We start from the raw sequence: 13,434 nt of genomic DNA on the forward strand, positions 1-13,434 counted from the left end.
GGTTTGGTGTTTTCTTATAGACTTTATGGTGCATGTCTTGTTGATGAGAGCGAAGACCAACCTGTCTTGTTGGTGAGTTTGAAGACAATTCTGTCTTGTTGTTGGGTTTGAAGACTAACATGTCTTATTGGTGAGTTTGGAGACGAACCTGTCTTGTTGGTGAGTTTGGAGACTACTCTGTCTTGTTGGTGAGTTTGGAGACTACTCTGTCTTGTTGGTGAGTTTGAAGACTAACATGTCTTATTGGTGAGTTTGGAGACTACTCTGTCTTGTTGGTGAGTTTGGAGACTACTCTGTCTTGTTGGTGAGTTTGAAGACTAACATGTCTTATTGGTGAGTTTGGAGACTAACCTGTCTTGTTGGTGAGTTTGAAGGCAATTCTGTCTTGTTGTTGGGTTTGGAGACTAATCTGTCTTGTTGGTGAGTTTGGAGACTACTCTGTCTTGTTGGTGAGTTTGGAGACGAATCTATCTTGTTGGTGAGTTTGGAGACTACTCTGTCTTGTTGGTGAGTTTGAAGACTAATCTGTTTTGTTGGTGAGTTTGGAGACTAACCTGTCTTGTTGGTGAGTTTGGAGACTAACCTGTCTTGTTGTTGAGTTTGGAGACTACTGTAATTTCCAGACTATAAGCCGCTACTTTTTTTCCACGTGTTGAACCTCGCGGTTTATACAATAACGCGGCTAATTTATGGATTTTTCCCGCTTTCACAAGATTCATGCCGCCAAAAAACTGAGCACCGTCACATAATGTGACGTAAATCGAGCGCGCTCAAACTTCCCATCATTCTTATTACGGTAGTCATTTTGTCACCCTCATCATGGCAAAGACACGAAGAAATGCATATGATGCAGCTTTCAAGTTGAAGGCGATCGATCTGGCTGTTGGAAAAGGAAATAGAGCTGGTGACAGCGTGGAGCATTGTCAAAAAATCCACTATCATCAACGGGTTTCGAAAGGCTGAACTGCTGCGTGTTGAAGACGGCAGCGATCCAACATCGGATGAAGGAATTCTGAGGCTATACAACTCCGACACCGAAGGAGATGACTTCAGTGGTTTCAGTGCACAGGAGGAGGAAGATAGTGACCACTGACTTTCTTGGTAGGCTACTGTTTAATTTTTGTTACAAGCCGTGTTTCATTTAAAGGCTGTGTAAAGTTCATTTATTTCAATGTACCAGTAGGCACCTGCGGCTTATAGACATGTGCGGCTTATTTATGTACAAATACATATTTTTTAATAATTCAGTGGGTGCGGTTTATATTCAGGTGCGCTTAATAGTCCAGCAATTACGGTAACCTGTCTTGTTGGTGAGTTTGGAGACTAATCTGTCTGGTTGGTAAACGTGATTTATGCTTGATCTGGCAATGCAGTGCTGAAGATCCATACGAAGGGTGTGATGCAATTGCGGAGCCTTCGGAGACCAACTCAAGCTCCTTACTGAAATGCTGTGCGCCTCCCAAATTTTGTAACAATGCAAAGGGCTCTGCATAGCACCATATAGCTCTGCACTGACATAATTGGTTAATGGTAGGTGGGGGATGTACATCCTGTATAAACACCAACTGACTTATTTGACAACTTCCTTCACAACAAACATGGAGAACCTTGATGAAAGGCTATCAGAATAATTTTGCAAATATAAACATCTTGATGATACCTCATGTAGGGAATCGAAAATGAGTTTGAACTCCTGGAAAGAGGTTGGGGAGGTAATGGGGATAGATGTGGTAAAAATGTATTGTGACAATCCCACAATTTGCTTACTAAAGTCTGATTTGGATATATTTGGATGTTTTCACTGCATAACGTTAGGAAGTTGTCCCTTTTCAAATTTAGAAGAAGTGACAGCTAAATGCTAACTCCTGTTTGTCTAAGCTGGTAGCATAGCTAACATACAGAAATCAGTGGTGGTAGTCAAAGTCATTTTCAACTGTAATGCAGTTGATTGATGATGATGACAAACATGTATTGGGGTTGACATCAATACAAGTATTGTACTCAGATTTTTACCTCAGCATAGTGTAAAATACACATAGCCTAAATGTAGGCTAATTGTGCTGACGGTCAAAGAGGAGATTCCGGATCTTTCCTTCACAGAATCATTCCCCAAAACGTTTCTATGGCTTTTCCATTGTTATGGTCTAATTCTATTGACCTCTTTACCTCATCTATGGAAGTGGAAGCATTCCACAAGAAGTGGAGGCAGTTGCGGGACAAACTCATAAAGCAAAAAAATGTAATTAAGGGTTGAAGCAGAGATGCAGGTGGGAAAATGGTGCTGTCTTTTTATGTCGAGCACGTGTCTTTTTGTTTTGCCAATTCCTTGTAATTAGCTGGCTGGCTATTGAGATTAGCCCTGAATCACTACGAGTGGTGCCTTATAAGTGGTGCAGACCAATTTATTGGATGCGTATGACAGCTCCCAAAGTGCAAGAAGTATGAATGCTCTGACTTCTGTGGAGGCCGCATTGCCTAAATACTGTACGGCCACTGCAGAATCAGATTGACCATAAATTGGCTTTAAGTTTGAAGCTACTAACCTGCATTGTTAGTTATTTTGAAGACTAACCCCCTCTTGTTAGTGATTTTGAAGACTAACCCCCTCTTATTAGTGAGTTTGAAGACCAACCCCCTCTTATTAGTGAGTTTGAAGACAAACCCCCTCTTATTAGTGAGTTTGAAGACGAACCCCCTCTTGTTAGTGATTTTGAAGACTTACCCCCTCCTGTTAGTGAGTTTGGAGACTAACCCCCTCTTGTTAGTGATTTTGAAGTCTAACCCCCTCTTCTTAGTGATTTTGAAGACTAACCCCCTCCTATTAGTGAGCTTGGAGACTAAGCCCCTCTTGTTAGTGATTTGAAGACTAACCCCCTCCTGTTAGTGATTTTGAAGACTAACCCCCTCCTGTTAGTGATTTTGAAGACTAACCCCTCTTGTTAGTGAGTTTGGAGACTAACCCCCTCTTGTTAGTGATTTTGAAGACTAACCCCCTCTTGTTAGCGATTTTGAAGACTAACCCCCTCTTGTTAGTGAGTTTGGAGACTAACCCCCTCTTGTTAGTGAGTTTGAAGACTAACCCCCTCTTGTTGGTAAGTTTAGAGACTAAACCTCCTCTTGTTAGTGATTTTGAAGACTAACCCCCTCTTGTTAGTGAGTTTGGAGACTAACCCCATCTTGTTAGTGAGTTTGAAGACTAACCCCCTCTTGTTAGTGATTTTGAAGACTAACCCCCTCTTGTTAGTGATTTTGAAGACTAACCCCCTCCTGTTAGTGAGTTTGGAGACTAACCCCCTCTTGTTAGTGATTTTGAAGACTAACCCCCTCCTGTTAGTGAGTTTGGAGACTAACCCCCTCTTGTTAGTGAGTTTGGAGACTAACCCCATCTTGTTAGTGATTTTGAAGACTAACCCCCTCTTGTTGCTAAGTTTAAAGACTAAAACCCCTCTTGTTAGTGATTTTGAAGACTAATCCCCTTTTGTTAGTGAGTTTGGAGACTAACCCCATCTTCTTAGTGAGTTTTAGACAATATTATATTTGTTTATGTTTGGACAGTGTAGGATGCTGGCCAGCTAGTTCTGCAAGCTATTCTCAAGGAGAGACACCACTGTTATCAGGAGGACTGTTGAAGTGTCGTATGTTTTAGTCTTTGCACAGTTGTTTAATTATTTTGGCCATGTTATGCTTACTAGATTTCAGATTTTAGATGTGAATGTGTAACACGTTAGATTTTTTTGAAGAGGACCACAATGGAAATGAGTATTTCACTTTTTTTGTTATCCTCAACTAATGTTTGTATACATTGAATCCACATTTGGTGTTCAATTATGTATTAAATTGTAAAATCAAAAACATCAACTCTTTCTTGTTGGTGAGTTTGAAGACTGACCTGTCTTGTTGGTGAGTTTGAAGACAATGTTTCGGTCGGAAATGCCACAGACGTTCCTAACGGAAGCGATGCAACTGTAGTTGGCATAGTCTTGAGGACGAAGGTTCTTCAGCTTCAAGATCTTCGTCTCCCCCTGCAGCTCAGATACACAATCAGAATAACACTAGTGTGAAAATGTGTGTGAATAGAATAAATACAATAATAAACACTGTTCATTAAGCATCTCCACTTCATTTAGGGCTTTTACATTTTTCAGAAATTGCGGTTGGATGATTCCAAGTTGAATGATTCCCTCCCTTCTAATTCTGATAATTTCTCAAAAACCTGGAAAACATTGGGACAGTTTCTGGAATGTTGCAACCCTATGCCATTCACATTTACTGTAAATCACGGAACCAGGAACAAATCTGCATGTTTCCAAATTTAGCATAGTTCATGAACTATACTGTAAAACAAGTCATAATACAAATCACAGTTTACCCTTATTTAATCTGTTGCGAAACCACTGTGCAGATGACACCACGGATCACACAACATGGTCTTCACCGCTACATCCCTCAACATCGGACAGCCTCACTAGGAGGTTGTTCAATTTCACTGTGTGTCTGTTGACTCCTCCACCAACACCACACAGTAGCCTGACAGACAGAGACAGTGACTCCAGGCTGGCCCAGCTAGAGCCCTGTGATGGGATGTGATGAGAGTCTTTGATCTTCTTCCTCTCCACCAGGGGGTCAGATTAGAACTTCAGTCAGCCTGGCACATCAGTCCTCACAAGCCGTAATCATAGTCCTCACGAACCACAATCACAGTTCCCATAAACTCTAATCGCTCATCTCTTTCATTCTCCCCAATGATCATCAATCTACTGCATGGCATTCAGATGTTAATTGTATTTGATTAGGGAGGGAGGGATGGACCCAGTCTGTGGCTGCAGTTGTTTTACCTCCTTCCCTCTGTTTTTGGCTGATAGTGGAAGATGTGTCTGGTGGGATGATGATTCAGAGGCTAGTTTAAAACAGTGGGAGACACATTGGAATAAAAATCAATTTGGAAGACAAGGGGGAAGAGTAAGGGAGGGCCTATATCGAATCTTCCATTCCTCTCAACATTTTAGAAAAAGCTGTTGTGCATCAACTCACTGCCTTCCGGAAGACAAACAATGTATACGAAATGCTTCAGTCTGGTTTTAGACCCCATAGCACTGAGACTGCACTTGTGAAGGTGGTAAATTACCTTTTAATGGCATCAGACCGAGGCTCTGCATCTGTCCTCATGCTCCTAGACCTTAGTGCTGCATTGGATACCATCGATCACCACATTATTTTGGAGAGATTGGAAACCCAAATTGGTCTACACGGACAAGTTCTGGCCTGGTTTAGATCTTATCTGTCAGAAAGATATCAGTTTGTCGCTGTGAATGGTTTGTCCTCTGACAAATCAAATGTACATTTCGGTGTTCCTCAAGGTGTGTCACTTGAGTGGGTTGAGTCACTGACGTGATCTTTCTGTCTGGGTTGGCGCCCCCCCTTGGGTTGTGCAGTGGCGGAGATCTTTGTGGGCTATACTCGGCCTTGTCTCAGGATGGTAAGTTGGTGGCTGAAGATATCCCACTAATGGTGTGGGGGCTGTGCTTTGGCAAAGTGGGTGGGATTATATACTACCTGTTTGGCCCTGTCCGGGGGTATCATCGTAAGGGGCCACAGTGTCTGCTGACCCCTCCTGTCTCAGCCTCCAGTATTTATGCTGCAGTAGTTTATGTGTCGGGGGCTAGGGTCAGTTTATTATATCTGGAGTACTTCTCCTGTCTTATCCAGTGTCCTGTGTGAATTTAAGTATGCTCTCTCTAATTCTCTCTTTCTTTCTCTTTCTCTGAGGACCTGAGCCCTAGGACCATGCCTCAGGACTACCTGGCATGATGACTCCTTGCTGTCCCCAGTCCACCTGGCCGTGCTAGGGAGTTTCTAGGGAGTTTTTCCTAGCCTCCGTGCTTCTACACCGGCATTGATTGCTGTTTGGGGTTTTAGGCTGGGTTTCTGTACAGCTTCTGTACAGCTGATGTACGAAGGGCTATATAAATACATTTGATTTGATTTGATTTGATGAGGATGGTCAGAGGAAGGAACATGGGGGTGGGATGGATAAGGATATAAGAGAGGTTAGACGATAAAATGTGGGCAGAAAATAATGGAGATATAGAAAATAGGAGGGATGAATGAAAGAATAATGCTTGTGTGAGAGATGTAACAGATTGGAGGGAACGATGACAAGAGGCATAAAGGTGTGTAAGAATAGGAAAGGATAGAGAGAGAGAGAGGGGCTGTAAAACAGAGAGATGGATGAAGGAATTAATGAAGGAATGAAAGTGTGTTTAGGATGGCCTTATAAGGGTATATGGATAGATGAATGAAGGATGAAGAGTCTGGATGTATTGTTGGTCTGGATGCATAGACACACAGCTGTGTGATCAACACAACCACGCCAGTAAAGCTTTCAACGGCGATGTCAACAAGACCTGGTCGCATTTATCTAAAATGACCTCTCAAGATAAGTCAGCACCACCCTTCACTCCTCTCCACCTCTAACATCATGGCTCTCTCCCTCCACTCCTAATCAATAATATTAAGGAAGTCTCAATATTCTGCTTAGCTGAGTTAGAAAAAGCTGTAGACCATACTATTTACCAAAAGAGTTTTCATCTATATTTTCCATAGCTGTCTATTTACCACCAAAAACACTCAACGAGCTGTATAGGGCCATAAGAAAACAAGAAGCCAGAGGCGGTGGTCCTAGAGGCCGGTGATTTTATTGCAGGGAAACTGAAATTCTACCAGCATGTCACCTGTGCAACTAAAGGCAAAAAAACAACTATTGATCACCTTTACTCCACAAGCAGAAATGCTTATAAAGCTCTCCCTCGCCCTCCACTTGGCAAATCTCACCATAACTTAATTCTAGACAATCTGGACCCTCTCTTTCCAAAATTCTTGCAACACCTATGACTAGCCTGTTCAACCTCTCTTTCATCTGAGATCCCCAAAGATTATGAAAGCTGCCGCGGTCATCCCCCTCTTCAAAGGGGAAGACACTCTAGACCCAAACTGTTATAGACCAATATCCATCCTGCACTGCCATTCTAAAATCTTCGAAAGTCAAGTTAACAAACAGATCACCGACCATTTCAAATCCCACTGTACCTTCTCCACTATGCAATCTGGTTTCCGAGCTGGTTATGGGTGCACCTCAGCCACGCTCAAGGTCCTAAACGGTATCATAACCGCCATCGATAAAAGACAGTAATGTGCAGCCGTCATCATCGACCTGGCCAAGACTTTCGACTCTGTTAATCACCACATTCTTATCGGCAGACTCAATAGCATTGGTTTCTCAAATGACTGCCTTCGCCTGGTTCACAAACTACTTCTCAGATAGAATTCAGTGTGTCAAATCGGAGGGCCTGTTGTCCGGACCTCTGGTAGTCTATATGGGGGTGCCACAGGGTTCAATTATAGGGCCGATTCATTTCTCTGTATACATCAATGATGTCACTCTTGCTGCTGGTGATTCCCTGATCCACCTCTACGCAGACGACACAATTCTGTATACATCTAACCCTTCTTTGGACACTGTGTTAACAAACTTTCAAACGAGCTTCAATGCCATACAACACTCCTTCTGTGGCCTCCAACTGCTTTTAAATGCCCCAAACCAAAAGCAAATCTAGAATCTACTTCCTATTTCGCAACAAAGTCTCCTACACTCATGATGCCAAACGTACCCTCGTAAAACTGACCATCCTACCAATCCTTGACTTCGGCATGGTCATTTACAAAATAGCCTCCAACACTCTACTCAGCAAATTGGATTTAGTCTATCACAGTGCCCATATACTACCCACCACTGCGACCTGTATGCTCTCGTTGGCTTGCCCTTGCTACATTTTCGTCACCAAACCCACTGGCTCCAGGTCATCTATAAGTCTTTGCTATGTAAAGCCCCACGTTATCTCAGCTCAATGGTCACCGTAGCAACTCCCACCCATAGCACTCACTCCAGCAGGTATATTTCACTGGTCATCTCCAAAGCCCAACACTTTCTTTGGCCACCTTTCCTTCCAGTTCTCTGCTGCCAATGACTGGAACGAATTGCAAAAATCACTGAAGCTGGAGACTTATATCTACCTCTCTCACTTTAAGCATCAGCTGTCAGAGCAGCTTACTGATATACTGTACCTGTACACAGCCCATCTGTAAATAGCACACCCAACTACCTCCTCCCCATATTGTTATTTTTTTACTTTATTTTGCACCCCAGTATATCTACTTACACATCATAATATATAATCTGCACATCTATCACTCTAGTGTTAATGCTAAACTGTAATTATTTCACCTCTTTGGCATATTTATTGCCTTACCTCCCTAATCTTCTACATTTGCACACACTGTACATATATTTTTTTATTGTGTTATTGACTGTACGTTTGTTTGTGTGTAACTCTGTGTTGTTGTTTTTGTCTCACTGCTTTGCTTTATCTTGGCCAGGTCGCAGTTGTAAATGAGAACTTGTTCTGGCCTATCTGGTTAAATATAGGTGAAAAAAAATGTATTCTCCTGATTCATGCCTACCAGCAAAAACTCAAGCAGGAAATTCCATTGACACACTCATTAATGAAGTGGCCTAATGAAGCAGATGCTAAAATACAGGACTGTTTCGCTAGCACAGACTGGAATATGTTCCGGGATTCATCCGATAGCATTGAGGTTTACCACATTAGTCACCGGCTTCATTAATAAATGAATCGACAACTTCGTCCCCACAGTGACCGAACATACATATCCCAACCAGAAGCCATGAATTACAAGCAACATCCGCACTGAGCTAAAACCTAGAGTTACCACTATCAAGGAGTGGGACATTAATCCAGACATTTATTTTTTTATTTGTTTTATTTTACCAGGTTAGTTAAATGAGAACACATTCTTATTTACAGCAACAACCTGGGGAACAGTTACAGGGGAAAGGGGGATGAAGGAGTCAATTGTTAACTGGGGATTATTAGGTGACCGTGAATGGTTTGATGGCCAGATAGGGAATTTTATCCAGGACACCAGGGTTAACACCCCTACTCTTACTCTTACGATAAGTGCCACGGGATCTTTAATGACCTCAGAGAGTCAGGCCACCCGTTCAACATCCCACCCGAAAGACGGCACCCGAAAGACAGCACCCAGTGTTTCCAATCACTGCCCTGTGGCATTGGGATATTTTTTAGAACAGAGGAAAGAGTGCCTCCCACTGGCCCTCCAACACCACTTCCAGCAGCATCTGGTCTCCCATCCAGGGAATGACCAGGACCAACCCTGCTTAGCTTCAGAAGCAAGCCAGCAGTGGTATGCAGGGTGGTATGCTGCTGGCCTATATATAATCCCGCTACGCCCTCCGACAAACCATCAAACAGGCAAAGCGTCAATTGCATCAATACAGGACTAAGATCAAATCATACTACAACAACTCTGACACTCGTCGGATGTGGCAGGGCTTGCAAACTATCATGGATTACAAAGGGAAACACAACCACGATTTGACCAGTGATGTAATCCTACCAGACAAGCTAAATGCCTTCTATGCTCTCTTCCAGACAAGCAACACTGAACCATGCATGACAGCACCAGCTGTTCCATACAACTGTGTGACCACACTCTCCTTATCCGATTTGAGTAAGGCCTTTAAAACAGGTTAACATTCACAAGGCCACAGGGACAAACGGATTACCAGGATGCGTATACAGAGCATGTGCTGGCCTGCTGGCAAGTGTCTTCACTGACATTTTCAACCTCTCCCTGACCCAATCTGTTTCAAGCAGACCACCATAATCCCTGTGCCTCAAAAGCCAAGGTAACCTGTCCAAATGACTATCGCCCTGTATCATGCATATCTGTAGCTATGAAATGCTTTGTAAGGCTGGTCATGGCTCAAATAAACACCATCATCCCAGACACCCTGGACCCACTCCAATTCGAATAATGCTCCAACAGATCCACAGAAGACGCAATCTCCATTGCACTCCACACTGCCCTTTCCCACCTGGAGAAGGGGAACACCTATGTGAGAACGTTGTTCATTGACTACAGCTCAGCGTTCAACACCATAGTGCCCTCCAAGCTCTTCACTAAGATAATGGACTGAGCACCTCCCTCTGCAACTGGATCCTGGATTTCCTGATGGATCGCCTTCAGGTTTCGAGCGTAGGCAACAACACATCCACCACACTGACCCTCAGCATGGGGGCCCCTCAGGAGTGAGAGCTAAGTCCCCTCCTGTACTCCATGTTCACCCACATCTGTGTGGCCGTGCACGACTCCAACACCATCATTAAGTTTACCGACGACACGACGGCAGGCCTCATCACCAACGACGATCAGACAGCCTATAAGGAGGAGGTCAGAGAACTGGCAGAAGCTGATCGTGGACTACACAAAGTGTACGTGACGAGTCAACTTTTTTGACTCATCACATACGCTGCTGCTACTGTTTATTATCTGTCACTTTCTTCCTAGTTATATGTACATATATAACTCAATTACCTCGAACCTCTGCACATCGACTCAGTACTGGTACCCGTGTGTATAGCCAAGTTATCATTACTCATTGTGTATTTATTCATAGTTTTATTGTTATGTTTTTTACTTTTCTATTATTTCTCTATTTTCTATCTATCTGCATTGTTGGGAAGGGCCCGTAAGCATTTCACTGTTAGTCTAGACCTGTTGTTAATGAAGCATGTGACGAATAACATTTTATTTGATAACACCATCCCTCTCTCCTCTCCTCCAAACCTCCGCCAGAGAGAAACGGTAATCTGGCATTTAGCAATGGGAAAACAAATGTGGTGGCTTCAAACATATCTCCTGATCTTCTTGTTATTTTTCTGCCCACCACGGGAATAATACATGCCAGGGAAGAAGAGGAGGGAGAGGAGGAGGGAAGAGAGAGGAGGAGGAAGCCCTCAATGAAAGCGGGTCACTTTTTGGCAAATTACCAATGGCATATTCCCATGCTGGGTTTGAAATGCCACCCCTGCTCTGTCCAAACGCTTGGTGGGCTGAGGGAAGATAGAGAAGAGGACAGAGTAGGAGGGAAAAGAAGAGGTGGGCTGGGAGAGGAGAAGGGAGATGAAAGGAAAGTGGGCTTGGGAAAGGAGGATGAGAGGAGGGAATTGGAGAAGAGATGGACTGAAGGGAAGAGGAGGGAAGAGAGGGAAGACGAGAGGAGGAGGGATCAGGACTGAGCAGGAGCAAAAATAAGACATGGGCTGGGGGAGGAGAGAAAATAAGTAAGAGAAGAGGAAGGGAGAGAGAGAAGGGAATAAAAGAGAAGAGGACAGAAGAGGAGGGAAAAAAAGAGGTAGGCTGGGAGAGGAGAGGAAGATGAGGGAACAGAATGCTCAGAAGGGCAGCCAGCTACCTCAGGCTCGCTCACTCTGTTTCTTGCTCTCTCCTACTTCTTTCTTTCTCTCTTTCTTTCTTTCATTCTCATTCCCACTCCCATGTTTCCCCTCTCTCTTTCCACTAGCAGTCTCTGGGCACACCCTTATTTATTTAAATACATATCTCCCCATCCAGAGTGTAAAGTACTGAGATGTCTCCATATACCCCACCCTATAGACTTACCTATAGACATTAGGTCTATGGTATATTGTCTCATTCTTACCTGTGTGAAAAATGGTTCGTAGATCTCCACTCCCTTGTCAGAGCCCTGTGAGAGGACATCTCGTCCGCGGTGCCAGCTGTAGCGGACAGGGGGGTTGGAGTTAGCCATGCAGCGCAGGAACACTGTCCTCTCATAGTAGAACTGCTCTTTGGCCTCTCCTACACTCTGGTGCACCGTCACTACAGGGTCATCCAGGACTGGAGACAGAGAGGAACAGGGGAAGAGGAGAGGACAATCTATTCATCAACCAATCAATAAATACATTGGGCAAGTAATGAATCCATTGAGAGATCAATTGAATGGCTACCTAACCAATAAGACATTTGCATTATCAATGATCAACACCACGTGAAAAAAATAATAGCTACTGTTCAAAAGTTTGGGGTCACTTAGAAATGTCCTTGTTTTTGAAAGAAAAGCACATTTTTATCCATTAAAATGACATCAAATGGATCAGAAATACAGTATAGACATTGTTAATGTTGTAAATGACAGAAGCCTCACAAGTCCTCAACTGGCAGCTTCATTAAATAGTACCTGCAAAACACCAGTCTCAACGTCAACAGGGAAGAGGCGACTACGGGATGCTGGCCTTCTAGGCAGAGTTGCAAAGAAAAATATATCTCAGACTAGCCAATAAAAAGAAAAGATTAAGATGGGTAAAAGAACACACACACTGGACAGGTAGGTACTCTGCCTAGAAGGCCAGCATCCCGGAGTCGCCTCTTCACTGTTTTGTGGGAACTATTTAATGAAGCTGCCAGTTGAGGACTTGTGAGATGTCTGTTTCTCAAACTAGACACTCTAATGTACTTGTCCTCGTCCTCAGATGTGCACCGGGGCCTCCCACTCCTCTTTCTATTCTGGTTAGAGACAGTTTACACTGTTCTGTGAAGGGAGTAGTACACAGTGTTGCACGAGATCTTCAGTTTCTTGGCAATTTCTCGCATGGAATACCCTTAAATTCTCAGAATAAGAGTAGAATGATGGGTTTCAGAAGAAAGGTCTTTGTTTCTGGCCATTTTGAGCCTGTAATCGAACCCACAAAAGCTGATGCTCCAGATATTCAAAGCCTATGTAGATATTCCATAAAAAAATCAGCCATTTCCAGTTACAATAGTCATTTACAACATTAACAATGTCTACACTGTATTTCTGATCAATTTGATGTATTTGTAAATTGACAAAACATTTGCTTTTCTTACAAAAACAAGGACATTTCTAAGCGACACCAAACATTTGAACTTTAGTGTATGCATATATATATATATATGCATATATATATATATATATATACAGTGGGGAGAACAAGTATTTGAAACACAGCCGAATTTGCAGGTTTTCCTACTTACAAAGCATGTAGAGGTCTGTAATTTTGATCATAGGGAACTTCAACAGTGAGAGACGGAATCTAAAATCCAGAAAATCACATTGTGTGATTTTTAAGTAATTAATTTGCATTTTATTGCATGACATAAGTATTTGACATATCAGAAAAACAGAACTTAATATTTGGTACAGAAACTTTTGTTTGCAACTACAGAGATCATTTGTTTCCTGTAGTTCTTGACCAGGTTTGCACACACTGCAGCAGGGATTTTGGCCCACTCCTCCATACAGACCTTCTCCAGATCCTTCCGGTTTCAGAGCTGTCGCGGGGCAATACTAATGGTTTTCTTAGTAACACACTACTGTGGTCCCAGCTCTTTTCAGGTCATTGACCAGGTCCTGCCGTGTAGTTCTGGGCTGATCCCTCACCTTCCTCATGATCATTGATGCCCCACGAGGTGAGATCTTGCATGCCCTCTCACCAAGCTGCTTGCCTATTGTCC

General features: G+C 43.1%; 1 protein-coding gene across 1 annotated transcript in view; it reads right to left on the minus strand.

Moving 5' to 3' along the window:
- The window catches only part of LOC110522476 (MAM domain-containing glycosylphosphatidylinositol anchor protein 2), a 376,091-nt gene that overhangs the window by 170,362 nt on the left and 192,295 nt on the right, over positions 1-13,434 (minus strand). The window contains exons 4-5 of the mRNA XM_021600903.2: positions 11,603-11,799; positions 3,890-4,022 (exon numbers count right to left, since the gene is read on the minus strand). Coding sequence (XP_021456578.2) covers positions 3,890-4,022; positions 11,603-11,799 — 330 coding nt within the window. The remainder of the gene's footprint in view (positions 1-3,889; positions 4,023-11,602; positions 11,800-13,434) is intronic.

This window comes from Oncorhynchus mykiss, chromosome 4, assembly GCF_013265735.2.
Source record: "Oncorhynchus mykiss isolate Arlee chromosome 4, USDA_OmykA_1.1, whole genome shotgun sequence".
NCBI classification, from domain to species: domain Eukaryota; kingdom Metazoa; phylum Chordata; class Actinopteri; order Salmoniformes; family Salmonidae; genus Oncorhynchus; species Oncorhynchus mykiss.